At 41.9% G+C, this 25,782-nt stretch overlaps 2 protein-coding genes across 2 annotated transcripts in view; one reads left to right on the top strand and one right to left on the bottom strand.

Moving 5' to 3' along the window:
- IFT140 (intraflagellar transport 140) overlaps window positions 1-25,782 on the top strand; it is an 80,412-nt gene that overhangs the window by 33,878 nt on the left and 20,752 nt on the right. The window contains exon 18 of the mRNA XM_018067578.2: window positions 903-1,099. Coding sequence (XP_017923067.1) covers window positions 903-1,099 — 197 coding nt within the window. The remainder of the gene's footprint in view (window positions 1-902; window positions 1,100-25,782) is intronic.
- Window positions 1,406-25,782, bottom strand: part of TMEM204 (transmembrane protein 204) — a 28,404-nt gene continuing 4,027 nt past the window's right edge. The window contains exons 2-3 of the mRNA XM_008929537.3: window positions 15,361-15,516; window positions 1,406-3,639 (exon numbers count right to left, since the gene is read on the bottom strand). Of these exons, the coding sequence (XP_008927785.1) occupies window positions 3,395-3,639; window positions 15,361-15,516 (401 nt within the window). The 3' untranslated portion in view covers window positions 1,406-3,394. The remainder of the gene's footprint in view (window positions 3,640-15,360; window positions 15,517-25,782) is intronic.

Below are 25,782 nucleotides of genomic sequence, written 5' to 3'. Positions count from 1 at the left end.
AAGTTTCATTCCAGGGTCTCTCCTTAGTCGCTACAATATCTTTACTGTCCTAGTTCCAGAAATTCCCCAAGTTTTAGTCAACTGTATTTGTGCTTTTGATTTCTGTCTTTTACTGTATCTAAGACTTCCACTGTATAATAATATAATGCTATTTTTCTTGGCTTCTGTAAACCTTAATATTTAGTTATGTAAATATACAATTGAGGTAGAGTGTATGTGCAACTTCATGACTCAGATGATCTTCCACTGTGCTTGGCCTGGGAAAGTTTCCTTGTTACGCTCCAGACAGATCATTTGACATTGAGGATTGAGACTTTATTCTTCTTCTGAATAATGATTGAATTGCTTTGAGCTTTGTCAGCCTTTCAGTGACTGGTGAAAGTATCTCTGAAGCTCCAGAACTGCTAGTTGTATAGGGAAGGGTTTGAACCTGAGCTTCAGTATTCATAAGCTTCACACGAAGGCAAGGATAAAAGAACTAGGTCTCTATAGTTAACTTTCAGAACAGCAGACTAATGTTTGAGAAGAGACTAAACTTGGAGAAATGCTTATCTGAAATCTTCAGAAGTCTGCGGACTTAATTGTTGCTATTATATTAGTAGTAATAATAATAATAATAACTATAATAATAGGAGGTTACCTCTCTGTGGTATTATACGAGTCTCCAGTGATCACTGACATACTGTGGTTGTTCACTGCAGTATGCTCATCTCTTCTATGACATTCCATATTTTGGGGCATTTTCCAGGAAGTTCCTAAACCTCTCAACTGTTGTCACTATTGATCATGGTCCTGCGGAAATAAACAACTTGGACTGTAGTGGGAGTAATGTAACTAATTACATGTACAAAGGACTGAGTTTCAACCTGCCTGATCCCTAAATGCCAACCTTCTGCTTTTAGCTGGGAGATTCTGAGAAGGGAGCACCAGAACCTGGCTCAGCTATGGTCTCTCAGATGGTTGCAAGGAGACCCATGAGAGATTTTATTGGCTTGGGAGACTGTGATAAGACCACCCAGGATGCTATGCTGAACTTCAGCTTCTATCTGACCGCTGGAGACATGGATGAGGCCTTCAAATCCATCAAGCTGATAAAAAGGTATCAGAACTATTTGTATGTGTTTCTTTTTGGGTGCGGTTTATTTTTTTTTCAAAGTTCGTATGAAGTGTTGATCCTTCTAAATTCTCCTTACCGTTTCCCTCTCTGATTTCATTCTCCCTTTCATTTTAACAACATGAAACATTTATTTTAAAGACATCTTCATGCATTCTCTGCTTATTCTTTGTCTACAAGACATTGCAAGCTCTGTGAGTCTTTTTTACTAAACAGGAAAGAGTAACTGATAACCAGCAACCTTATCCTATGTACGAATGGCAAAAATCTCACGTCATCACTAGAAGAAAATGAACATTCACAACTTTATTTATACATCTAAAATAATCACAGTAATACTGCGTATTACAGATTTACCAACCACATAGCTGATTTTTAAATTTAAATGTACATTATTATAATATGGATATTGCAATATTAGGAGAAATAATATAATGTCTCTTAAATACTCCACAATATTTTATTTTAAAAACCCCTGCATTTAATCATAGCATATTATTTTTGGAATTATTTTTTTCCCAGAAAGTAATGCAGGAAAATGAATACTAATCTTAGTTGGTTTTTACAAACCTACTGCTAGAAGAAACTCTTTGTCAGCTTTATGGTGTTTACTCTGATAGTCTAGAGCAGTGCAGTTGTTCTAGAGCATCAGTCTCTGCAGAGTTGCTCACTTGAAACGTGGTGCAGAGCAGCAGTTGGGGTTGAGTTTCTTATCACATCCAAACTGAGTGCAGAACAGAACTCAAGAGCCAGCTTGATGATCACATTTTAACAAAGTGTGGAAATAGAGAAGCAAAGCAGTGTACTCAGCTGGGAGCAACGCAACAGTCCTAAGGGATTTGTAACATTCACAGCTCATGGTCTGTCAAACCTATCACTAACTGTGCTCAGAGCAGCATCCTGAGAGCTTTTAAACACCTGACATTGCTTCAGGTTCCTGTATCCCAAGTGTTCCTGCATAATAGTTTTTGGTGTGTTGTTTTTCTTCCTGAAAATTACATGCACAGGACTTTTGTGAGCCTGTGTGCTTCTCAGGGTGAGACTTATAATAGGCCTCATTTCAAAGGTATTCATTTTTCACTTTGTTACCACATCATTAGCCACCAGCGTGCTTGTAACAAACGTGGATAGAGCCTTCCTAAATCTTTGTTCGCTAAGCCTAGCCATGGCCAAATTAAATTACTAGGCAGGTTGTTTTTAAATCTCATGCTGAAGTCTTGTATATGTGTCTTACTTTCCAGTTTGGGTGCTTGAGTGGCAGCTCTGTTCTCCAGTGTTCCCTGTGTTATGTGCCTCTGAGCATTGCTGGGCAGAGCTGGTGTCCTGCCATAGCACTCTAATGTCACAGCAAATGTTAAAGCTGGCTGGGAAGAAAAGAAACCAATTTGGGCTGAAATATCTGTTTTTGATAATAGTTCCCAACAATGTAAGTTAATCATATCTGTGATTATTAGGGAGTCCAGGTAACCTCCTGAAGATATTTGCCCTCAATGTAACACTGAAGTAGTTTTTTCAGCAGCATGTGTGGCCTGTTCTAGCTGCGTACCCTTCTCATTTTTATTGTCTGTTTACACATGGACAAACCCAAACCTTTGTCTCAGGATACAAAAGAAGTGTCTGAAAAAATGCAACTTAATTTTTCTGCATTCCCTTTCTTTACGTTGAAATAGTTGGAGTTGCTTTTGCTGTTTACTCTCTGGGCTGTGCTGGGGCTGGGAGCACGTGTTACAGCTAATGGGAATCCATTCCTTGTAGAGAGGTGGATGGAAGGACTAGAGAGTCATGAAATTTGAACAGCTGTTAAACCCATCACTTATTCTATAGTGAGTTTTCTGCTTTCTCAGATTGCCTGTTAACTCCAAAGCCTATAGCTTTTTACTTTATTATTAAGGAGCAGGAGAACTTGATGCAGACAGAGAAAACGTGTGTTTGGTTCCCTCTTTCCTGTGTTCTCATTGCACACACTTGGTGTCTTCTCCAGCTGACCCTGCTGCCATGCAGCTGTGATTCTCTGTCAGGATTCTGACAATCCAACATTCTGTGCTGTACAGCAGAGGGAGAGGGCAATATAATATAATATATATAATATTATGTGTTTTATACATATATATAGAGAGAGAGAGATGGAGCCCATCCAAATAATAATTGAGGGCCTTTGCCCACAAGAGTGAGCGTTGTGATGTCTTTCAACCCTTAGTTTTAAATTATAGCATATATTTATAGAAAAACAATTCCAATGCAGATCTCCTTGGAGATCCTTCCCCTTTCAAGTGCTCTCCTTCAGCATGGTGACTCCACGTAGTCGTTTTCCAAGCCCCGGCGAAAGCGAGCGCTCAGGGTGCGGCTGATGACGATGACCCGAGGGGCCATGCAGTCCTCACGCCTGTGGAGGATGTTCCAGATCAGGATGGCAGCTGCCAGCGTGGCCAAAAGGCAGGCTCCAATGTTCAGGTAGCAGGACCAGGAGAGGTTGGTGTATGGCCCGATGCGGTAGAATGTCACCAGTCCAATAACCAGAACAAAACCTGCAAGCAGAATGGCAGACTTACTTTTTAATGAATTCTTCTCTTGAATTTCTGTAGTGGTGAGATGCCATAGGCTTCTCAACATTTACAGACTCAATGTCTATAAAGCCTTTCCATCCCTATTATGATGTGCTGGATGTGTTCTTGAATTCATATTTGGGCACGATGGTACTGCCTTAAACAGAGGCTCAATGTTAGCCCTGTGCCAGGGCCTCACCACCCTCCCAGGGAAGAATTTCTTCCCAAAATCCCATCTAACCCTGCCCTCTGGCACTGGGAAGCCATTCCCCCTTGTCCTGTCCCTCCAGGTCCTTGTCCCAAGTCCCTCTCCAGCTCTCTTGGAGACCCTTTAGGCCCTGGAAGGGGCTCTCAGGTCTCCCAGGAGCCTTCTCTTCTCCAGGTGAACACCCCCAGCTGTCGCAGCCTGGCTCCAGAACAGAGGGGCTCCAGCCTAGTCTTCCTTCCTGTCCCTATTGTCAAACAATTATTTTTCACTTTTTTAAAAGAAGTAATTTATGATTAGATTGAAACAAACATACAAAGAGGCAAGTATGCCTCTAACTATTTGCACTAACCAAGGAAAGGTTTCCTCTTTCTTCTCCTACACACTTCCTTAACCACCACCATAACACAAGAATGTCATTGCCAAAAGGACCCCTTCATGAAGGGAGATGGAATAAACAAAGACCCATAAACTGCCAGAACATTTCTGGACACCATCTTCCTGAGGTCATGGGCAAGGAGAAGTCAAGAGCAAGTAAGTCCAGTGGCTGTATAGTGTCTTCTCAGTTAGCCACACTGCTTGTGCCTGCAAACACTGTCCCCATGGATACATGACAATGATGTGATCCCTGGCTCTGGTCCTTTATTTTCCATGAAAGATCCCATCCTGAGTATGCACTGTATCAAGTTTCTAAAAAGAGTACTAGTAATGCAGTGAAGATGGAAAAGACTCGAGTTATATACAGATAAAAAAACAGAGGAGGGAAATTAAGTACAAATAGGAGGAAAAAATCAATCATTACTTAAAGGCATGACACTTGTACTGTTCTGAGAGTCAATAACGTGAAGGCTGAATTCCCCTCCTCATAATACAAACACTGAAGGAATATTCCTTCGGGAGATGTCTGGCATCTTTGGCTCTCCCGTGTCTATCTAGAGGGTGGTTTGTAACTCAGTTGCTTGCTGCACTTTCTCCTCCTGAGAGGAGAGCTGTACCACAGCTGGCACGACCAGGGAGGCTTTGGAGTGAGGCATCTCTGCCTGAGGATAGGTGAGGAGGAAATAGGTTCTTACAGGTTCTTTCCTGCTCTTTCGCTTCTCTGCTGTGAAAAAGGCTTGATGTTCCCTGGAGGGATTTTAGGCTGTTGACTCAGTTGTAAGGACACAATAACTCCTTGATTTTGTCAGTAAGTCTCTTAGTTATTTAATGGTTCAGCTTAGTTATAAGTGAACAAGTTTCATCTGGGAAAAATGTGGCCACATGGAGCACACTGAGTGGCAGAACTTGCCGATCCACACAATTGTGGTTTGCTGGTGCTCCCAAACGGAGCCTTCAGACTTGCTCAGGGTAGCGTTTCCATGTTAGCAAGTCGGAGGTGGATTCCCAGCGCATAGGTGGTCATCCAGCGTTATTTCCAAGTATACAGGTTTGAAAGTTGCTTCTTGACTCCTGTTCAAAAACACTGAGTTAAAGCAGAGGTAGAAAAGTGGTGAAGTTGTGCTTTTGACAAATTAAACTTGAGTCTTGATTTTTCCCCCCCCCCCCCCCAGTAATCACTGTTGGATGACACACTGATATCACATGCTTTATGCTTTGTAAAATCCTGGTCCTTTGAAGCCAGGCAGATGTCATTTATATCCTTGGATGGACTCTTGAAGGCAAATGAGGGAGCTAATTTTTCTATATATTCACATGCTCAGCTCATCACCACGTGGGAGGGGGAATGTTCTCTCCTGGTGCATTCCAAATTGTCACTGAAGTTTGCCCATGTTTTTTCAGCATTCACAGAACACTACTTTTGTCCTCAAAACCACAGTTAACTGTGCTCTTTCTTTTCTGTGAGGTTTCCTTGAACTGCTTTTGAGTTCCCATGACTTTGCTGTTTAGTGTTATCTGGGTCTTGTATGAGTTTAATCTATTGATTTAGTGTATTGATTGTTAGCAATAACACCCAAGAAGATTTTAGCAGAGCTGGGAAACAATAGGTTTCCCTCATTTCCAGTGTCATTCTCTGAGTTCAGTTTGTCCTGAGGCACATGGTAGAGAAGAGAGGGGGAGATCAGATCCCATATTGTGAGATAAATCAGTTTTTTTAATCTTTCCTCTGAGATGGCTCAGTTTGCCCCCTGTGGAACCTGGATGATGAAGCTTCCCCTGTCTTTATTTTGTATTTCAGAGCACTGGGAGCAGAGGATGCTAGTTGTGAGGTGCTTATAAAGAATTTGGAATTTACATCTTCATTTAGGTCTTATAATGATGACACACACTGATAGTGCTCTGCTGTGCAAGAGGTTGCAGTCCACTGTTCAAAGAATGATAAATAGGAATTTTCTTATGAAGGTAGGAAATTGAGAGAAAGGGAGATGTTTGCACCTTCTGCAGCTGAGTTGTTGACCTCTTTCATCTCCTTAAGGTTCAAAATTGGCAGGAAGGAGGGTATTGATACAAATCAAGAGACCCATCTTACTGGGGAGTCTGGCACATGAGAAAACATGATCAGTTTTGATTTTCAATTTTCCTTTTAGAACTTGTTTCCAGTTCACACACACTTTCACAGGGAATCCATAAGGCATTAAATAAATTTTAAAAAAAGATGTGACGCAAATCATAAAACTTTAGGCAGGAAGAAGTTTGAGCAGAAGTCATGTGGACCAGTGCCCACCCACAGATACCTCTAAGGGACAGTTATAAATATTAACAATAGTCCACTTCACACACACTCTCTTGCAATATTTGTTTGAGACTCTCGTGGCAGAGGGACATGGGTTCAGAAACACCAGAGTAACCCTGATGCTATGTCATGTCTTGCAGCTTAATTTCCACTGTAGACTATTTTCAGTATTTAAATGTTTTTCCAAATACCCAGCTTTTAATGAAATTACTTAGCTTTTCCTTTTCTCCTTATGTATCACTTATGGCCAGTTACTGTCCTAAATGTCTGCACATCTCCATGTTCTATCTGATGGAGCAATTATCCACCAGGAAAAAAGCACTAAGGCTTCCTTACAGGTCCCAAAATAAAACTATTTATGCTAGCAGGACTATTTCCCTTTGCAGGCCCTTTGCCTGAACTCTGCTCAGATGAGCAACCAATCATGCAAGATTTCCCAGTTCTGTGCCAGTGACTGGGCAGGGCAGGGGAACTGGTTTGAGAGCTCCCTGAGTTGGCCAGATCCCAGGAGCCAGTTGCCAGAGCTCTTGAGTTAAAATGGAGGCTCTGTGTAGAATCCTTTGCTGCAGGCTAGACAGGAGCTGACATTTAAGAACAGAAAAACGTGGGAGAGGAGAAAATATGTTACTGTAGAATTTGTTCAGTCAGTTTTAGAGTTCTGCAGGTGTCAGTGAGCTCTAGAATGGAAACGTCACTGAGAATGTTATTTTCCAGTATTCTTATTTTATATTAGTGTGGCCTGATATTGGAATTATAAATGTGGGAGCTCCAGAGCAAAGGGTAAAGAAATCATAATGATCCAAAATGACTGAGTTTGTATAGGATGGTAAGATTTAAATTTTGATGAATGCTGCTTTTGTGAAGATGATGATGAGTGAAAAGCCCAAAGTTTGCTTGGATAGATTTTGTCTGTAACAACTTAATCAACATTTAGTCTGTTATGTAAATGACTGGGCAAACACATGTAGTTCACTTATTTGTGCTGTTTAATAGTTAGAAGTACCCCTATAAAAATTAACCTTGTTCAGGAATAGTTTCCAGGACTAGAACTGACTGTGGTAACTTCTCCCTTTTTAGATAGATATTTGTAGCAATGTCTGAATTCAGTTTCACTATTCCAGTAAGATACCTGGAGGAAGACAGTTGGCTTCCCAGACTATTTCCCATAGGCAACTCTACCAAAAATAATCAGAAAATTGCTCTCTTTGCCATCAGGCTTCCTGAGCTCATAATGTACAGTGCAGGTTAAGGAGGGCTGCAGAAGGGACATATTTCTTTAAATTTATTTATGAAAATATTGAACATTTTCATCTGGTTTAGTTTCTTTTCTGTTTTGTAGAGATGACAAGACTTCGAGATGCGTGGCTGAATTTCCCTCAATTAATTTCATTAGGTACAGCAATCAATTTCAGATCATTTTATTCTTTATTGTCTCAAGTCTGCACAGAGGCCACATCTTCACTAAAAATCCTGATGAGATTACTTGAAGTACTTTATTTTCCCATAGAGCTGCTGTTTATCTCTGGTTGTTTCCCATCCGAAGCAAAACAAGCTGGAATGGGGGGGCTTTTCCACTCGGGAAGGAAACAGATAACGAAGTCACTCGGAAGACTTTTGGTTGGGACAGTATTGACTGTGGCAGTGGGGGTGGGCTGGGAGAATGTTACTTATTGAACTTACATTTCAGATCTGTATGCTGGATTTCCTGTTTGACTGAAGCTGGCTGCAAGCCAACTATGGAATTTTAGCATTTTGAAAGAACTCTAACAGTCACTTTTTTACTTCTGTGATTAGTTTGTTGCTTTTTCAGGCACCCCTTGATTCTCATTCTTCCTTTTTATTATGCATGGATAGTGCAATTGAAGACATTCACATTATGGGTTTTTTTGGGTTGCCAGAAAGTCTTTATTGGGATTTATAATCCTCCTCTTTACAGCTTGTTCTATAGGATGACTTTTACTGCCAGGAAAAGGGAGAAGAAGGAAAATAGAGCAGCCAGACTGTTGAGAATTCACCACCCACGCTTGTGCAGCAGAACTGCAAACAGGGAAGGGAAATGTTTCCCTCCTTTTCTATGTACCCCATCAAGTTTCACAGGGAATGGTTTAGCTGTGAGGAGTCACACGCCTGAATGAGATGCTTGTAGGAGCTCAACTGTATTTATCAGTGTGAGATGGATTCCCAAAGTGATTCCTGTAGGACTTATGCAAATGATTAGTTAATAAACACCTTTTCCTGTTTCAGCTTGGCACTTAAAGGAGTTGTGCAGGGCAAATGTGGGTCCTCTGTAACAGTAGTGTGCTCTTCATGCAGCACCAGGCTGGATGATGCTTTGGTTTCTAATGCCCCAGGGACTCAAGTGACCCTTGAGGTTTCAGTAGGACATTGTTAAGAACAACAACTTTTTTTTTTTTAATTTAAAATTTCCTTCCAAGGATTTTGGTAGCATGTAACATCTCTTAGACTTAAGAGAGTAGCACAGCTTCTCAGGGGCAATAAGACCCTCTTGTCCTTCACTTTTCTGAATTACAAGGGCTTGTGTTCTTTGTCAGTCCCGGTCTTAAACCTGATGGGAGATTTAGTTAGTGTAAGGCAGTGAATCCTACTTTATGTCAGAAATCTTCAAAGGAAGGTGCAGAGCACTGTTTAACCAGTCTAGGTCTATTGACAATAACTTGCTTTTCTGGAGGCTTTGGAGGTTTCCTTAGAAATTGTGCCAGCCTATGAACAGAAGGTCGAAAAGCATTCCCAATGAATTAGGCAGAATTCCTCTTGGACAGCTGTTTAAATAAGGATAAATGCGCAGACTCTCACACTGGAAGTTGACTATAAGCATTGCTTGGCACCTTGGATTCAGAGGCAGCTGGAGCCAATTAAAGCTCTGCTTTAATTGTAATAAACTTCATATCAGACACAGCTATAAGGTCCTGTTGAAAATCAGAATCATGGAATAGTTTGGGTGAGAAGGGATCTTAAAATTCATCTCATTCCAATGCCCTGCCATGGGCAGGGACACCTTCCAATCCAAGTTCCGAGCCCTGTCCAACCTGGCCTTGGACAATTCCAGGGATGGGGCAGCCACAGCTTCTCTAGGCAACCTGTGCCAGGGTCTCACCACCCTCCCAGGGAAGAATTTCTTCCCAAAATCCCATCTAACCCTGCCCTCTGGCACTGGGAAGCCATTCCCCCTTGTCCTGTCCCTCCAGGTCCTTGTCCCAAGTCCCTCTCCAGCTCTCTTGGAGGCCCTTTAGGCCCTGGAAGGGGCTCTCAGGTCTCCCGGGAGCCTTCTCTTCTCCAGGTGAACACCCCCAGCTGTCGCAGCCTGGCTCCAGAGGAGAGGGGCTCCAGCCCTCGGAGCATCTCTGTGGGCTCCTCTGGTCCCACTCCAACAGGTCCCTGTCTGTCTTACGCTGAGGATCCCAGACCTGGCTGCAGTACTGCAGGTGGGGTCAGCCTGAGCCAAAATACCCTGTGCAGAGAGAAGCAGTCATTGACAAATGATCCTCCTGGACATTTCAATGTCATCTTCTGCTTTCATTGTTCAAGTGCTCTCTTCATCTCCTGATACCTCAGAGGGTTAGAGCTGCATGACTGGATCGAGGGAGTCAACTTGACTTGAATTGTTTCCATGAGACACTTCCATGCGTATATGATGTGTGTGTGGTCTAGTGGTTAGGTTGCAGCACTCTCACCGCTGTGACCCGGGTTCGATTCCCACTTAGGGTAAAAATCCCCCGGGCAGATGGAGCTCGTCAGCCCTGTAAGGCCATCCATCTAAGAGAAGGTCACTCTAAACAAACCTACATCCTGAGGACCTCACTGCCGCCGTCCGAGCTCGCTCGGCCCCGGCAGATGAACCTCAGGATTAAAGGGTGGGCTCAGTTCAGCGCACATTGTGTCTCACCTAAAAAACCCACTGCGCAGGCTCGAAGGGTTAATGACCTTTCCCAAATCTTCGCTCGCGAAGACTGGCCATACAGTTTGTAAGCAATAAAGTGAATGAGTTGAAGAACTTTCATTTCACACACTTATTACTGCATTATTTCTAATGCTGTGGCTGTCATAAAACATTCCTTATCCTTGCATATCCAAACGATATTGATCTGGTAATATTTCGTTACCATATTTCTAATCAGAATATATGCCCTTGACATTGAGATGCTACAACAACCTGCCTGCTGCTCTTGTCAGTGTTTAGCCATGAAGAATACAGGCAGATCTTCTCCCTGCTGCAGCTATACCACATGAGGAGTTCACCACACTTCTTGGGAGCTACTGCCCTTCCCAGTTTACTGGTTCAGCTGCTCCCAGGAACTACTTCAGACAAAATAAGTGGGATAGGCTTCTAGATTTTAAGATCTTTGAAAATGTAGTTCATTTTGCAAGTATGTGAAAACAAGATCACTTATTGTGATGTTTGCAGTCCACATAAAGAGCAGGCACATTTGGCACTGAGGTGAAATAAAAATGAGAAAGAACGAAAACATTAAGCACTAGCCAAGCAGTCAAGTTCTCTCTTTTTTTTATGATTTTTAGGTTATTTACAGCACCTCATTTATTTGCTTCCTTTCCAGGAAGTAGTAGGTTTGCAGCTCCATAGATTTCATCTTAGAACAGATCTGGCTTGAGAGTGTCGTGAAGGAAAAAGGTGGAAGGAAGTAATACAGAAGCCAGGATCACATTCTGTCAGGAATATCTTCGGCCTTGTTCTCTGCTGCTGCTGTGCTGTTCTGATCTGCATTGAGCTTTTCTGGATATCAGTCAATCTAAAGTGGTTGGACCCAGAAAGAAGAGGGAAGGTAAATGGTCCAACAACTATTTGATTTAGTTTTAACAGCACGGGAATTAGAGTATGCTTGAGCTCAACTTTCCTGTGATGGATTAGGGGTCTGGAGTGAAACACAGCATCGGCAGAAAAACATAGTGGGCAAAGCTGGAATGCAGTGCTTGAAATTCAAGAGAAGTAAGACTGTAATGTATTTGGCTGTAAATGACAAGCTCAGTAGGAACACAAAACTTTTTAATCTTCAGGATATTACGTATTAAAGTAATTTAATGCTGAAAGCAGACTGGCAAGAATATTAATCATTATGATTCAGGTTTGCAGTCTTGGACGTTCAGAAACCAGGATGAGATCTAATGTAAGGGGTATTCTATCCCAGATTTTCCCTATTATGTTTTTAACATTTCACTCTTAAATCTGTGATAATCATCATTATACAAGATCAAGACTTGGCTGGAGCCCCTCAAGGCCTGATCACATCTGGCAAGTTAGTGCTTGTAGTAGTTCAATATCTTCTGAAGTGCTCTTTCTTCCCTGTGCTGTTAGTATGGATTTCGCTTTCCAACAGCTCTTCTGTCAGCTGTTATTCATCCTATATTCAGCACATGGAGTTTTTAACAGTTCCTTGATAAAAACCAAAAACCGCAAAATCCTCTAAAGGGGAACTTCTGAGCTTTGACACAAAATTCCACATACGACGCTGGTTCCATTTTCACCAGGAGGCTTTTCCAAAGCAAACAACTCACTTTCCTGTTAACAGGGAGGTGTGAGGCTGCGGAGCTTTGGAGCTGTGTGAATCCCGTTGCTGTCCCAGGAGCAGTGCTGTTTCCTCTCTTTTTTCCTTCCTCTTTGCTTCCTGGGGCTTTATTTTCTGTCAGAGGTCCATCCTTTTTGAATGGCTGTCAAATGCATGTGCAGGTGGCAGGACCGAGGAAGTGGTGGAGCCTGGAGCCACTGTAAGCTCCAGTGGACTAGAGATGGTTGATTTGAGCTTGTGATAGACTTTGGAGATAATACTTAGCACACTTAGTTTTCTAAGCAAACAAGGACTTCTGTTCAGACCATGGGAAACTCTAATGAAACCCGCACAGAGTTTCAGTTGACTAAAAATAAGAAAATTGTAGGTTGAGCCTTCCCCCATAATATGAGATCTCATTCTACCACTGACCATTGCGGTTCTCTTCAGCACTTGTTGGCATATTCCAGGATGAAAGGTAGAGATCAAACAGAAGTTGGAATTAGAGGGAACATGATTCAAGGTAATTTCTGAAAGTACTGGCAGGATGAGGAACTGCAGAACAATTCCTCAGATCATTTGGATTTTGAAAAGGAAAAAATAGGGGGTTGGTGCTAGTGTTCTTTCACTTGAAAGTGTAATGAACAGAAATTACCCAGCCAGAAATATTTAATAAGATTGAATGTTCATTCTTAAATATTACCTACTCTTCTCACATAAATAATCTGTCTGACCTGAAGTACCTTGACTTTAACCCTTCAAAGGAAGCAGGGGAGAGCCTTGCAGGGGTTTCTCTTGGACTGTTTGCATGGACCAAATGCTTTTAAGTGCAAGCATCGTATTCACTATTCTGATGTTTTTGCCCAATATTGCTACTTTTCTTTGAGAAAGGCTGAGAGGTCACTGTCTCAGTGGAGGCTCAGAGACTGAGTGTCGTCTGTGGCTCATGGGATATGGGGTGGCCACTGTCTTCCCTTTCAATGTAGAACACTCTGTCTCCCAGTGCAGCATCAGTCCTTCATCGGAGCAGTAGAAATGCTGGGCTTGCTCACCCTTTGCACGTGGATTTTGTCTGATATCAAAGGCACTTCATCCATAATGTCTAAACTGCTGTCACCTGGGCCCAATCCGGGGAATTTGGTGAGTGCAGACCCCTGATATCCTAGGGAGTCAGCAGTTGATACACCGCTGTCCTGAAAAAACTAGGGAGGTTTCCAGGAAGTCATCCCATTATATTGTGATAATGGCAGATATGACAACTTCTTCCCACTTTTTGCAAAAGTATGCATTCCAGAAGACTTCAGCTGGTTGTTCTGGATATCAGGAAGGAATTCGTTTAAACAGAAAACTTACATCAAGATAATGAGATGTAAAATGAATATCATGGGCAGAAAACCATCTGATGAGGGTAAAGGAGAGTGTGGCGTAACTGCAAAGGGGTGGGGCAGTGACAGTCACTGTGTTATTTCTGCAAATTCAGACCCACAATGTCTGTCTTTGTAGCTGTCACAGGCTGCCTTTACACCTTTGAACACAAGCAGGCAGATGAACTCCTTGATCCAACAGCTTCTTCAGCCATTCTCATTTGTATTTTGTTAATCATTCGGACTCCAGCTTTCCTCTCCTCTCCCCTCCTAGCACTGGGGATTTCAAGGTTCAGCTTGCATAACAGGTAATAGCAGGCATTTCCTTCTCCTGTGTCGGGATATCCTGGCGCCCTTCAGTCTCTCTCTGACTGTGTTTTAAAACAGACTCCAGCACAGGAAAAAAAAAAAGGCCCAGTCTAAAATTAGCAGCTGTGGCAGAATAAAGGCCCACGGCTGTCCCCTGTGCTGCTCGTCAATGAAACAACACATCCAAACAGAGCCAGAATGCCTTTCCGCTTGAGGAAAAACACACAGGGTGAGTTTGGGGAGGATAGGAGGAGGGAGAGCTCAGCAGGCACCACAGAGGGTCAGGGAGAACTTTCCAGAAGGTATCCACAGTTACATAGACCATGGTGGGGCTCTAGGGAGAGCTTTTATGGCAAGGCCTGGAGGTGTTTAAGCTGAGACTGCATGTGGCATCAGTGCCATGGTCTGGTAACTGCGGCAGGGTTGGATCAAGGGTTGGACTTGATGATCCTAGAGGTCTTTTCCAACCCAGTTGATTCTACGATTCTGTGATTCTAAGGCTGTATATCTGTCTTTTGGCAGCACTGGCTGGTGCTTGAGGCTCTTGCTGCACCTGAAGCTGGATCAGGTGCTTTGAGAGTTACAGAACCTCTGCAGAACCCTCTTGTTTGGATTTCAGGTTCCTCGTCCTTAATGTACCTAAATAAACCTGAACATTTTATTGCTGTGAGACCTTATGTAAATGACCTAGGCCAAATTCTGATCTTGCAGTGGTGTAAACCTGAGGTCTCAGTAGCTTTATGCCATTCTTAATATTCTGAGCTGTTAAAGTTAAAATTAAAATTTAAAATAAAATGGTGTTGCTTTATTATAACCTGTTTTTATATATATATATATATGTATATGTCTATATATATATATATAAATGTTGTATTTTTAATCTGATCTTGTAAGCAGCTGGAATGTTACTCCATTAATGACAGTTTCCTGCATGGATATATTTTATACTCTTAGTGTAATGAATACTGAGTGACTTACTTTATGTAGTAAAGAAAAGTATTACTGCAGAATGTTTATACTTTGTTGCCACTGTTGTCAAAGTGGAATTGTGATAAACCCATTTCCGCCTTTCCTCATGCATTTCTGTATACAGTCCGTGAGAATTGCTGTGGGAATTTTATTTATAGCAGTCAGCGGTATGAGTTGACTTCAGTTTTCTTTGCTGGATTGCAGAGGTATCTGTCTGCCAAAATCCAGCTGGTGGTCATTGAGTAAAATTCAGTTAGCTAAAAGCAGATAATCATGTTTCAACAAGGCTTCAAAAATTTTCTTAGCCCTTCTGCTCCGCTTTCTCACAGTTCCTTTGGTATATTTTATCCTGCTAAATTGTGGGATTACAGTGCATCCAGTTTATTTCTTTTATGTTTGCCTTCCTGGTTTCGTAGGAAATAATAAAGGCTTGTTTTTCTTGGTTGGCAGAAGCCTCATTCTGATATATCCCACATAAAAGCTTCTATTCATGTCCTGCAGAATCTCATAGGGAGAGAGCTTCTCGGAGATAATGAACTTGCTTTTAGATTTAGGTCTTTTTGCTATTCTTTGTCACTTGAAAGATTTATAAAGTAAGAAACTCTTTTCCACCTGGATTTAATAGATACTGAGTACTTTTCCATCAGTAAAAAGAAGTGGACTTACTGGCAAGTTGGAACACGGCAGCTATGGCCTCCTCCCACCACTGAGTGTCCTGGGAGATGATGGGGAGCTCCATGAGCCCCAGGACAAAGATGAGCTGGCCCGCGGTCAGAGCCACCGTGGCGATGAGGTTACAGGCCCTCATCATGTCGAACTGCACTGGGGAAACAGAGGAAGCATAAAGTTAAAACAGTAAAAACCTGGAAAAAAAAAATCCTGGATGAGCAGGAATGTAAAATTTGTCAGTCCACAGAAAAGAGTTCTCAGACTATTCCTTCTCCTAGCAGTCCCTTGCTCTAACTGGGATCTGATTAAGAAAGGATTTTCTTTATGATATGTATCAGATCTTTCCTTTGGTTGCACAGCATCCCATAAGTATTGCTTCAGTGCATGAAACAAGCAGCTAATTTTCCCAGGATGACCCACTAGAGGTGCTGGAATTCTGTCCATTGAAGATTCTATCTGTAATTCATAGCCAGAATTGTTTGGGGCAGGAATGATGTTTGCTTTGCATTTGTGTGACACAGATGGAAATGGAACCATAAATAAATAGTTTTTCAAGACCCTAAAATAATAATCACTCCAAACTAATAACACCCTGAATTTCTTTTTTCCCTTGTCCATCTGTATTGTCCTAGAAAACATCCTGTGAATGTTAATGTTGAGGTCTTACAGGTTTATGAAAGCTTGATATAGAGGATTCTTAACTTTTTCTTCTTTTGACATTTATTAATCTTTGGGAGGCACTGGAAAGACCCTTATATTTCCATCTGTGTAACGAGAGAAATGGTTATAATGAAGATGTCAAGGCTTGGCAGTTTTTAATGAGGCGTTAGGGCATAATCTACATGTACAAGTAAAAAGTTACCTTTTTTTAAAATGTATGTGTGTGTGTGTGTATATATATATATATTTATATATAGGAGGAGTTGTAGGAGTATGTTTTGGGAGTCTACTATTGACCACCTGACCAGGACAATGCCACTTATGAATTATTCTACAAGGAATTAAGGAATATCTCTAGATAGTGCTCTGGGCCTTAAGGATGATTTTAAGTTCCCTGACATCAACTGGGAATATCCTACAGCGGACACAAACAGGTCCAGGAAATTTCTGAAGCATGCTGAAGATAACTTCTTGGTGCAGAGACTGAGGGGGCCAACTAGAAAAGGTGCCCTCTGAGATGGGCAGTTTGTAAAAAGGTTGTGGACAAAGTGGCTCACTCTTAAGAGTGCAGGAGCTGGCAATTCCAAAGCATGGGGAGACATGCAAGCAGGGAAGCAGGAGGGGTTGGCTGAGCAGGGATCTTCTTCTGGAAATGAGTCTGTGACTGGGAGGATGACAAACTCCCAGCAAACCCTGAGCTTGTTCGAGACTGGCTCCTCCAGTTGGATGTGCATAAATCTATGGGGCCTGATGAAATCCATCCCAGGGTACAGAAGGAGCTGGTGAATGTTATTGTGGGACCTCTCTCCATTATTTTTCAGTGGTTTTGAGTGGAGAAGTTCCTATTGACTGGAAGGTGGCAATTGTTGTCCCAGTTTTCAAGCAGGGTAAGAAGGAAGACTCTGGAACCTACAGGCATGTCAGTCTCACTTCAATGCCTGGTAAAATTATGGAGAAGGTTATTCTGGGAGTTACTGAAACACACTTGAGAGAGAGTGCAGTCACTGGTCACAGCCAGCACGGCTTCATGAGGGGAAAGTCCTGCTTAACCCACTTACTTTCCACTTACAACCAAGGGAAGGCAGTGGATGTGGTGAGTTTGGGTTTTAGCAAAGTTTTTGATACAATCTCTCACATCATCCTCCTGGATAAACTGTCAATGGATCAATGCAGGCAGACAAGTCCATCATATACTGGGTGAGCAGTCAAAGGGTTACACTAAATGGGGTGATATCAGGCTGGTGGCCAGTCACCAATGGGGTTACCCAGATCTCCGTTTGAGAACTGGTGCTCTTGAATGTTTTTGTAAATTATTTGGGTGTAGGAATCAAAGATACGTTAAGTTTGCTGATGATACTAAACTGGGAGGAACTGTGGCCTCCCATGAGGGTAGAGGGGCCTTACAGAGAGGTCTGGGCAGGCCAGAGGGCTGGACAGTCACCAACAGTATGAAATTTAACTAGAACAAGTACCAGATTCTGCACATGGGATGGGGAAATCCTGGTTATATGTACAAATCTGGGGACAAGAGGCTGGAGAGAAGCCCCTGGAAAGGGACCTGGGGGTCCTGGTCAATGGCAAGTTCAATAGGAGTCAGCAGTGCCCTGGTAAGCCCAAAAGGCCAACTATGCCCTGGGGGGCATCAGGCAAAGCATCTCCCTCTGGGTGAAGGGGGTGATCATGCTGCTCTGCTCCGCTCCAAGGCAGCCCCACCTCGAGCCCTGGGGGCAGTTTTGGGTGCCCCAATATACAAAGGGCATTGAACAATGGGAGTGTGCCCAGAGGAGGATGACCAGGATGATGAAAGGCCTCGAGGGTAAGATGTGCAAGGAGTGGCTGAGGGCATTTGGCCAGTTCAGGCTGGAGAAGAGAAGGCTGAGAGGTGACCCCATCTCATTCTGCACCTTCCTCACGAGGCGGAGGTGCTGATCTCTGCTCTCTGGTGACCAGTGACAGGTCACGAGGAGCTGGAAGGAAACTGTGTCAGGGTTGGACATTAGGAAAAGGCTCTTCCTCCAGAGGGTGGTGGGACACTGGAACGGGCTCCCCAGGGCAGTGGTCACATTCCCAAGCCTGACAGAGCTCTGGTGTGTGTAAGATGCTCTCTCTTAGTGATAGGGTTTTGTTTTCGGTAGTCCTGTGAGGAGCAGGGAGCTGGACACAATGATCCTTGTAGGTCCCTTCCAACCTGAGCTATTCTATGATTCTATTTTAAATATAAAGAACAAATGCAGCAATGACTACAGACATGGATATCTGCAGTCTTGACTAGAAACCTGATTAAAGTGTGTCTCCCAGCTGGCTACTGAATGGAATATATTAATTGCAAAGTTGGGTACTTTTAGTCAGGCTTTTCTTCCTACTTTTCCTGTTAACCTGATGGATGTCCTGTTTTTATCCTTTTCCTTCCTCTCTAGCAAAAGGTGGGATTTGCAAATATCTTTGTGCCAGTTCAACATCTCTTGCTCATGTGTCTTTGCTGTTCTGAAATAGAAGCAGTGCTGTGTTTAAGTTGACATATATTAGAGAAAGAAAGACTCTGGACATGGATATTCAGCAGATTTTCAGAAGTGTCTTGACTGGTTGTAAGTTTGGTGGATGCACTGACCATCAGAATTTGATTCCTGATCTTCCAAGGAGACTGCTGGGAAGCGCAGAAAACAAAACTCGATATAAACAAGAGTAAACTTAATTGTGGAGTCTGGTCTACTTTTGTGAGTCATAAAAATGTTTACCTTTTATTTTCCCCTTGTAGATCATCTCTAGCTTCCAGTGTTCTAAGTAACAACTCATGATTTAATTAAAATTTAATAAAATATAGTATGGTATCTGAAGGGTTAGTTAAGAACCACAGTCCATTAAAATTTTTCACATTGAATAAAATGTTAAGAAGGAAGGTAACATACTAAGTATTTTTGGCTTTTCCTAGTGAGTTCATCTCTGACCAGAGAGGAATATTATTTCACTGAAAATGTTCAAAGATTTTGTGTTTAACTTCCAAAGTTGTCCTTTTAGCATCGGCAGCATTTGGATCTCTTGCCATGTTGAATGCTCACAGGTCAAGAAGCACATTGGCTGGTAATGGAATCATAGTCAGATGTCTGAGCTTTGTAAACATCAGTAAAACTTGGAACATCTGGAGTGTTCTGTTTTCCCACTTCTGTAATACTTTGAGGACCAATGCTTGCTGAAGAGATGGTAATGACTTTCAAAGGAGAAAGGCCCAAAGTAAGAGCAGGCTTGCAGCCATTATTAGTACTTTCATTTAGTGACAGAACTATCTGCAGTGTTTAAAAAATTGCTACCATAATGGATTCTGTTACCCTGTCTGTATATAGCACATGAGAGCTCTAAAAAGAAAAGCCTCTGTTTTTGCACTACCTTTAAAAGTCTGAAGTTTATGCCAGAAATATATACTACCCCCAACATAGAAATTAACACCAAAGTTTTGCTTTCACTGCTGTTCGTGACTTTTTTTAACACTTAACTGTGTTACAAAGTCTTTTAGCTTTGCCACAGATGATGTTATATGCATACTAAAAATAGTAAGTTTCTGACTGTGACTCAGTTGAATTTCAACAAAATTTGTAATAATTTAATCTTTACATAATGGTTCTTTGAGCTCTGTCCTCTCCTGTGGCTGGAAGAGCAGCAGCTCTGGATGGGTAACACTGATGATCTTTGCTGCTCTTTGTAAGAATTGCACACTTAGGGATGTTTATTGGCCTAATACACTGTACTGTTGGATATTTTGCATAGCTGCTGCTTTTAACCAAAAAACAGGTTGCACGTGGTCCATGGAGCCACAGCAGGCTGATGGTTGGTTGGATAAGAAGGAAGCAGCTGGTAGGATTTCATTAAATATGAAGACAGTTATTTTTATGGAATAAGGTGTTACAAGAACTGAGTACCCTTCCATCTCTCATATGAGAGATGTTGTTTTATTCTAATAGGTTTAATGTGTGATCTGTGAACTTTTGGTTTTGTTCTAGAATTGTAATGATTCCTCTTGGGGGAAAAAAAGAAAACATAGAATCCTAGAATCATAGAATTGTTTAGCTTGGAAACGAGCCCTAAGATCATCAAATTCCCTTGGCACTCACCAGGCCACCACTGACCATGTCCCCAAGTGCCACATCCACATGCCTATTAAACCCCTCCTGGAATGATGACTCCACCTCTGTCCTGGACAGCCTGTTAATAATGTATAACTCTTATAATAATGCATGAATTCCATTCTTCTTGCCATAGAACTTGTTACAGTCAGCCTGAAAGTGCCAGGTGGCTGTGCTTTCTTACTCACAGCCGTGGTGACTTGGCATACTGTCAGCTCAGCACAGGGCAATTTTACTTTGTACATAAGCTGAGCTTCTGCACCAGACCTACCACAACCCCAAAAGTGGTATCTGAGGAAAGCAGCTGTAGTCTCCTTTTATTGAGGACAACCAATAGACAGTACAGATCAAGAAAGAGAATTGAGTGTGCAATGTCAAAGGGTTTCCTCAGAGCTGTACCCATAGAAGAGCCATAGAAGATGGAAATCTTGTTGAGGAAGACCAGGGCAAAAAGGCCTTCTCCTGCTTGAATGACTGATCAATCCAGGAATAAATATCCCTTATCTCTTATAAAATTGGTTGCAATATAGTTTTTGAAAGAGCTGTGAAATTTAGTATTTGCCTTTGTACTCTTTTACTCTGCCTATTTTAAATTATATGTAGGCAGAAATGCCTCACTAGCCAGCTTTACTCTATTCTGATGAGTTTTCTGTAGACTTGATTATTATTATGAATTTAGGATCATCTGTTCAACCATTTCAGCTTCATTTATAGTAGCCAGGATTCCATTGTCACTTTTTGTGGCCATTGAGGACTTCATCAGCTTTTGCCTAATGGTTTGTTAGTCACAATTTGTAAAACAAGATGTTAATAATGATTATAATGTCTGCACAGTTACTAGTGGCATTTGTGTTAACCCCTCACTTCTAGAATCTATTGCCTAAGACTGTCATGACATAGGTGTTTTGTATTTTGGATGTCCCACTTTTTTTGTTTTGAGCTCAATATTGTTTATGTCACTCATCTCCTGAAGTTTAACTGTGACAGAATTCCCTATAGCCAGAAGAGGATGTTCCCTATAGCTAGACAGGGGTATTCCCTATGGCCAGAGATTGTGGTTCCCTATAGCTAGAGGTGGATACTTCCAGCAGAACAGACCTGGACACTACAGAAGGTGTTTATTCCTTTATGTGTGTCTGACAGGTGAAGGAGGGAGGGAAATCCCTCCTTTATCCACCTTCCTTAAGATGCAACTTGGCTGTTAACAGCTGGAAAGGGTTAGTCACTGAATGGCTCCAAAACTGCCGTGTCTGCTCTTCATCAACATCCACTGCTGGTCTCTGCCTTTTTCCTTCTGGTAGCCTGTCCTGGTTTTCTGCCCATTTTCTCTGAGAAGCAGTTAATTCATGGACAGGGCATCCAGCTGGGACTCTTGTTCAGCTCCGGCTACTGGCTTAATGAATTCTGCTTTGTTTAAAACAGTTATCAGTCAAGAGTCAACCCCCAAACTCCAGGGATGAGACCAATTCAAATTCCTTGTTGTTTTGCTCACTTCCTAAACCAGCTGTATCCATCTGGATTAGAGGTGTTGATTTGATTTTCTTACTTACAAGCAGCAATTTTGTTTTGTTATGATCCATGATAGCCCCAGGACTGTTGGTGTTATGTTCCAGGATAGCCTTAGGACTATTTGCAGAAGTAAGTTAGTCATACTGGAGAGTAATTTGCAGTGTTTTGGGATAATGAGGAAGGATGATTTCACTGGAAAATCACATTATGTTAATTGCTTAAAATGTGAGCATTTCTTCCCCCTTTCTGTCTGCAGAGAGGCGAAGAAAACCAGTAAGCGGGTCAATTCAAGCTTTGTAGTGATTAAACAAAATGGCTCAAAATATTTTTGTAGTTGTCTAAAACTCCCCCTGAGAAAGACCACTTTTGGTCAAGAAAAATTTTAGTGCAAACTTAAGTCCAGCTTCTGTAAGTTATTAAGTTTCCAGCTCTGGGAGGAATCTGTGACTGCACATTTACTCAGTGCCAGGGGACAGGGCTGACTCTCAACATCTCTCTGTGCCCTCACAATTTCCTGCTGGCATCTGAACTGTAGGAGCTGACTGGGAGTGTGCTTTTATCGCTGTCCATCGTGGGACACTAAGTGTGTTACATCTAAAAAAATGGTCCCCAAACTCTTAATTAGCTCTTAAACTCTTACTAACACGGGATGAATTATACTCAGCTGAGGGACGGTGCCACCTCAGGCTGCTGTGAAGCTGATTACATCTATCAGTTCATCCATGCTTTAAATCTCCTGAGGGGATTTTGCTTCCTTGTTTTTGTAATGAAAGAACTTAAAAAGAATATTCTACTTCTGCTGTTTCCTTTTTATGGTTCTTGGGTTTATTTACTGATTACTTATTTGGTGAATTATTGAGGACACATTCTGAGATGTACCTGATTGTCTTCATAAATGCTTGATGTTCATATGTGACTTTATTCTGGGAAGGAGGATAAATGGTTGTGTTTCTGAAATAGAGATTTCTAACTGATTATGGATGAAAGTGTACTCCTTACACTTAAGTTGCTTCACTTATTTTTGTTAGAACCCATTTTCAGTTTCTTGAAACTGCGCTAGACTTCATCTTCTTCGTCTGGGTGTCTGCAGGCTGAGATCATATTCTGCTGATAAAATTTAATCTAACTAGATAAGTAATTAGGTTTTCTCTAATATAATCAAGAGATTCTAACTGAGCCCACCAGTTTCCTCTGGAACCTGACATTTTGCTGAGGTGTTATCCTGAGATAAGGGATGTATCCTATGTTTCAGCCTTTTGGAATAATTTTTAAAATTATAGGGACTTCAGAAATGCAAAGCCAAACAACATTGGGAAAAGACAGAATAGTGCACTTGAACCTAAATGGGTAAAAGGCAAGAGTCAGCAAGAGCAGGGCTTCTGTCTTGCCAACTCTCACTTATGGTCTTGCTGTTCATAAAGCTGAGTTCCAACTTGGAAAACTGGATTCTGTATTAATAAATAATTTTAGAAGAAACCCTTCCTTAGAATAAAAAAAAAAATCACTTTAGTCAAACTTTTGGCAATGAATGGTGTGTTTCTTTCGTTTTGGATATCAGCATTGTCAGCAAAGATCAGATGTGCTGAGCAGCCTCCCCAGCTGCCATGGAAATCAGCTGGAGCTGTGCCTTGGATATCAAGAGCACTATGAAAGTGCAAAGCACAACTGTGCTTCATTTTACAACAGACACATAGGAGGTCAGCACTTACTGTTAAAGCAAGTAAGAGATGATAAGGACAATAAATAGCACCACTGTAACTGTTTACTGACAGTCAGCATCATGCTATGCCTCCCAAAGCTGTGCTCTATTTATGAAGTCTTTGACATTTAATTTCTTCTGTCGATCTAAATTTACGGTATTTATGTTGCTAACCTCTTTGAGTACGAATTAGGAAATATATTGAAACAAGTTAAAGCTACTTGTGAAACAAACTAAGCCAAATGTTGGCAGTATCTCAGTGCACCTTTGCATGGCTGTGTCACTGAGACCACAGGAAGGTTTAAAGCCTCTGTGATGGTCTGAATAGTCACTGATTTCTTAAAAGTGAAACATCTTTTATTTGATTTGTACCCCTTCCCCATGATGATGTTTTTTGCGTGTCTTACTGCAAGGACAGGATTTTGTCCTGAAAAGGAAAGTCTCTCCCTCTCTTTTTTTTAAAATCTCTGTAAGCAGCCATACAGCTTTCAGCTGCAAGGAGTCCTCAGTATGTTCTGCAGCTGGATGAATATCTCAAAAATGATGGATGGATGGATATCTTAAAAATTATTTTGCTTTTTTCACCTTCTGTAAGGCTTTCTGGTATATGCAATTTATGCTTTTTCACTTAAAAATAATAATTTTAAAAAAGGAGGGGAGGGGAGAGAAACCAATCTGTTTTGGCACAATTAAAATAATGTTCTGATATGACAAACTGGCGGAATCTTCAATCCCTTTACGTATCTTGGAACTTTACCATTCAGCTCATCTTAAGTGTGAAACTTCACATGTGAATATTTAGTTTGAAAGGCAGACAGATCTTTTTTGGGGGGAGGAGTGTGGCTGGTGGGTGTTTTTTATAACAGCTTCAGTGGTTACTTTTGGAGTGAAGACATGGCTCCTCCAACTATTTTCAACATAAACAAGTGCTTCTGGTTAAGTGATGTGCCCTTGCAAACCCAACATTGAGAACCTTCTATACAGTCATCAGTTTTAACAGACATGGCTGCCACATAGTTTCTGATGAGATGTGACTTGTCTACATATCATGATTTTCCTGTTTATAAACCTCAGCAGGGTATTCTGTGTTGGTGGCTGTGATAAATGCATTAGTCTGAAATTTTCAAAACCTCCAGAGCCATTTTCACTCATAACACTTTAGTGAATTCAAAGTCTTGATGGTGAGAGTAACCAAACACTGATTGGTCTGGCAATATTTCTGTGTAATGCATTGAAACATATATTATGTTCCTTTCCCTATCCTGAATCCCAAGAAGTTTTGCAGTTTTCTAAAATGAGTACACAGAATAGTAACCCCACGTTGAAATGACCATGCATTCTAATTTGAAGAGCCAGACCTTTCAGAATTCACCTCCATTGGTTTCTGCCATTAAATTAGTATTTTCACTTATTTAAATGTTGCTTATATTTCAGATATTAGGCGGGGAAATCACAAACCCTGTGCTGCCTCATCTCTGTGGAACACTCTATCATGTACCATGTGTATGATAAGGTTTTGGGCTTTTTTTAATCTGATGGTAGTTCCTGTCTGCTCCAGATGCACTTGGCCTCCTTTCTGGGTCTGTATATATTGAAAAACATATAGAGACAAGTAACACATGTCTACAGCATGCTCAGCTGCTTGACTCAGCCTGGCTTCCAGACAGCCAAATTTCAGAGAAGTTGGAAATTTTGGAGACATTGGAGCTTTGTGTAAATGCAGTGGACATGGGCACTGAGGTGAACTGCTGCCTCTGTAGCAAACCTCAGCTCCTCACTCCCACCCCAGCGGCACCCTGCCTCAGCCACTGTGTCTGTGTGTGTGCATCAGCCATCCCTTCAGGTGTTTGGGTGGGTCCCTGTGGCAGTCACATAGCTGTCCTGGTGCTGTGCCTCTCCTTGCACAGGTTATGCTCCCCATCCGAACTGCAATTCCCACGAGTTATCTTGCTCTGGGCATCTGATCTTGACACATGCTTCCTGCTGCTGGGATTTTCCTTATGTCTCCTGCAGCCCTGAAGAACCCAGCAAGGTTTTATATCTTTTAAACCCCTCCCTATTCCTGTGTTTCCACATTGTTCCTAATGTTCTTTAGACAAAAAGGGACAAACTGTGACCTCAGCTGATGAATAAATCAGCTCCCTCTGTCCACCCAGAGATAGCCTTGGAGCACGGCAGAACTTAAGGGCATATTTGTACCCTGCAAGATGGTTAAAAATATCCAAGTCGATTCCAAGCAATCTGGTGTGTTCCTGCAGTATTCCTGGCCTGATACTGGGCCAGGACATAGGTGGCTTTGAGCAGGGCTGGCTCTGAGAGGACATCACTGGTGGAACGTGCTGTGTCCCTGCGTGGAGCTGCATTGCTTGGTGTGATCTGGGCCCGAAGCTGGGGGTTGACTATTCATGACATGCTGTCTTACCCAAGCCCTTACTG

This window comes from Manacus vitellinus, unplaced genomic scaffold (assembly GCF_001715985.3).
Source record: "Manacus vitellinus isolate BGI_N305 unplaced genomic scaffold, ASM171598v3 scaffold_12_pilon, whole genome shotgun sequence".
Lineage (NCBI taxonomy): Eukaryota > Metazoa > Chordata > Aves > Passeriformes > Pipridae > Manacus > Manacus vitellinus.
Note: the sequence above shows the minus strand (reverse complement) of the source record. Positions and strands in the feature narration are given on the sequence as shown.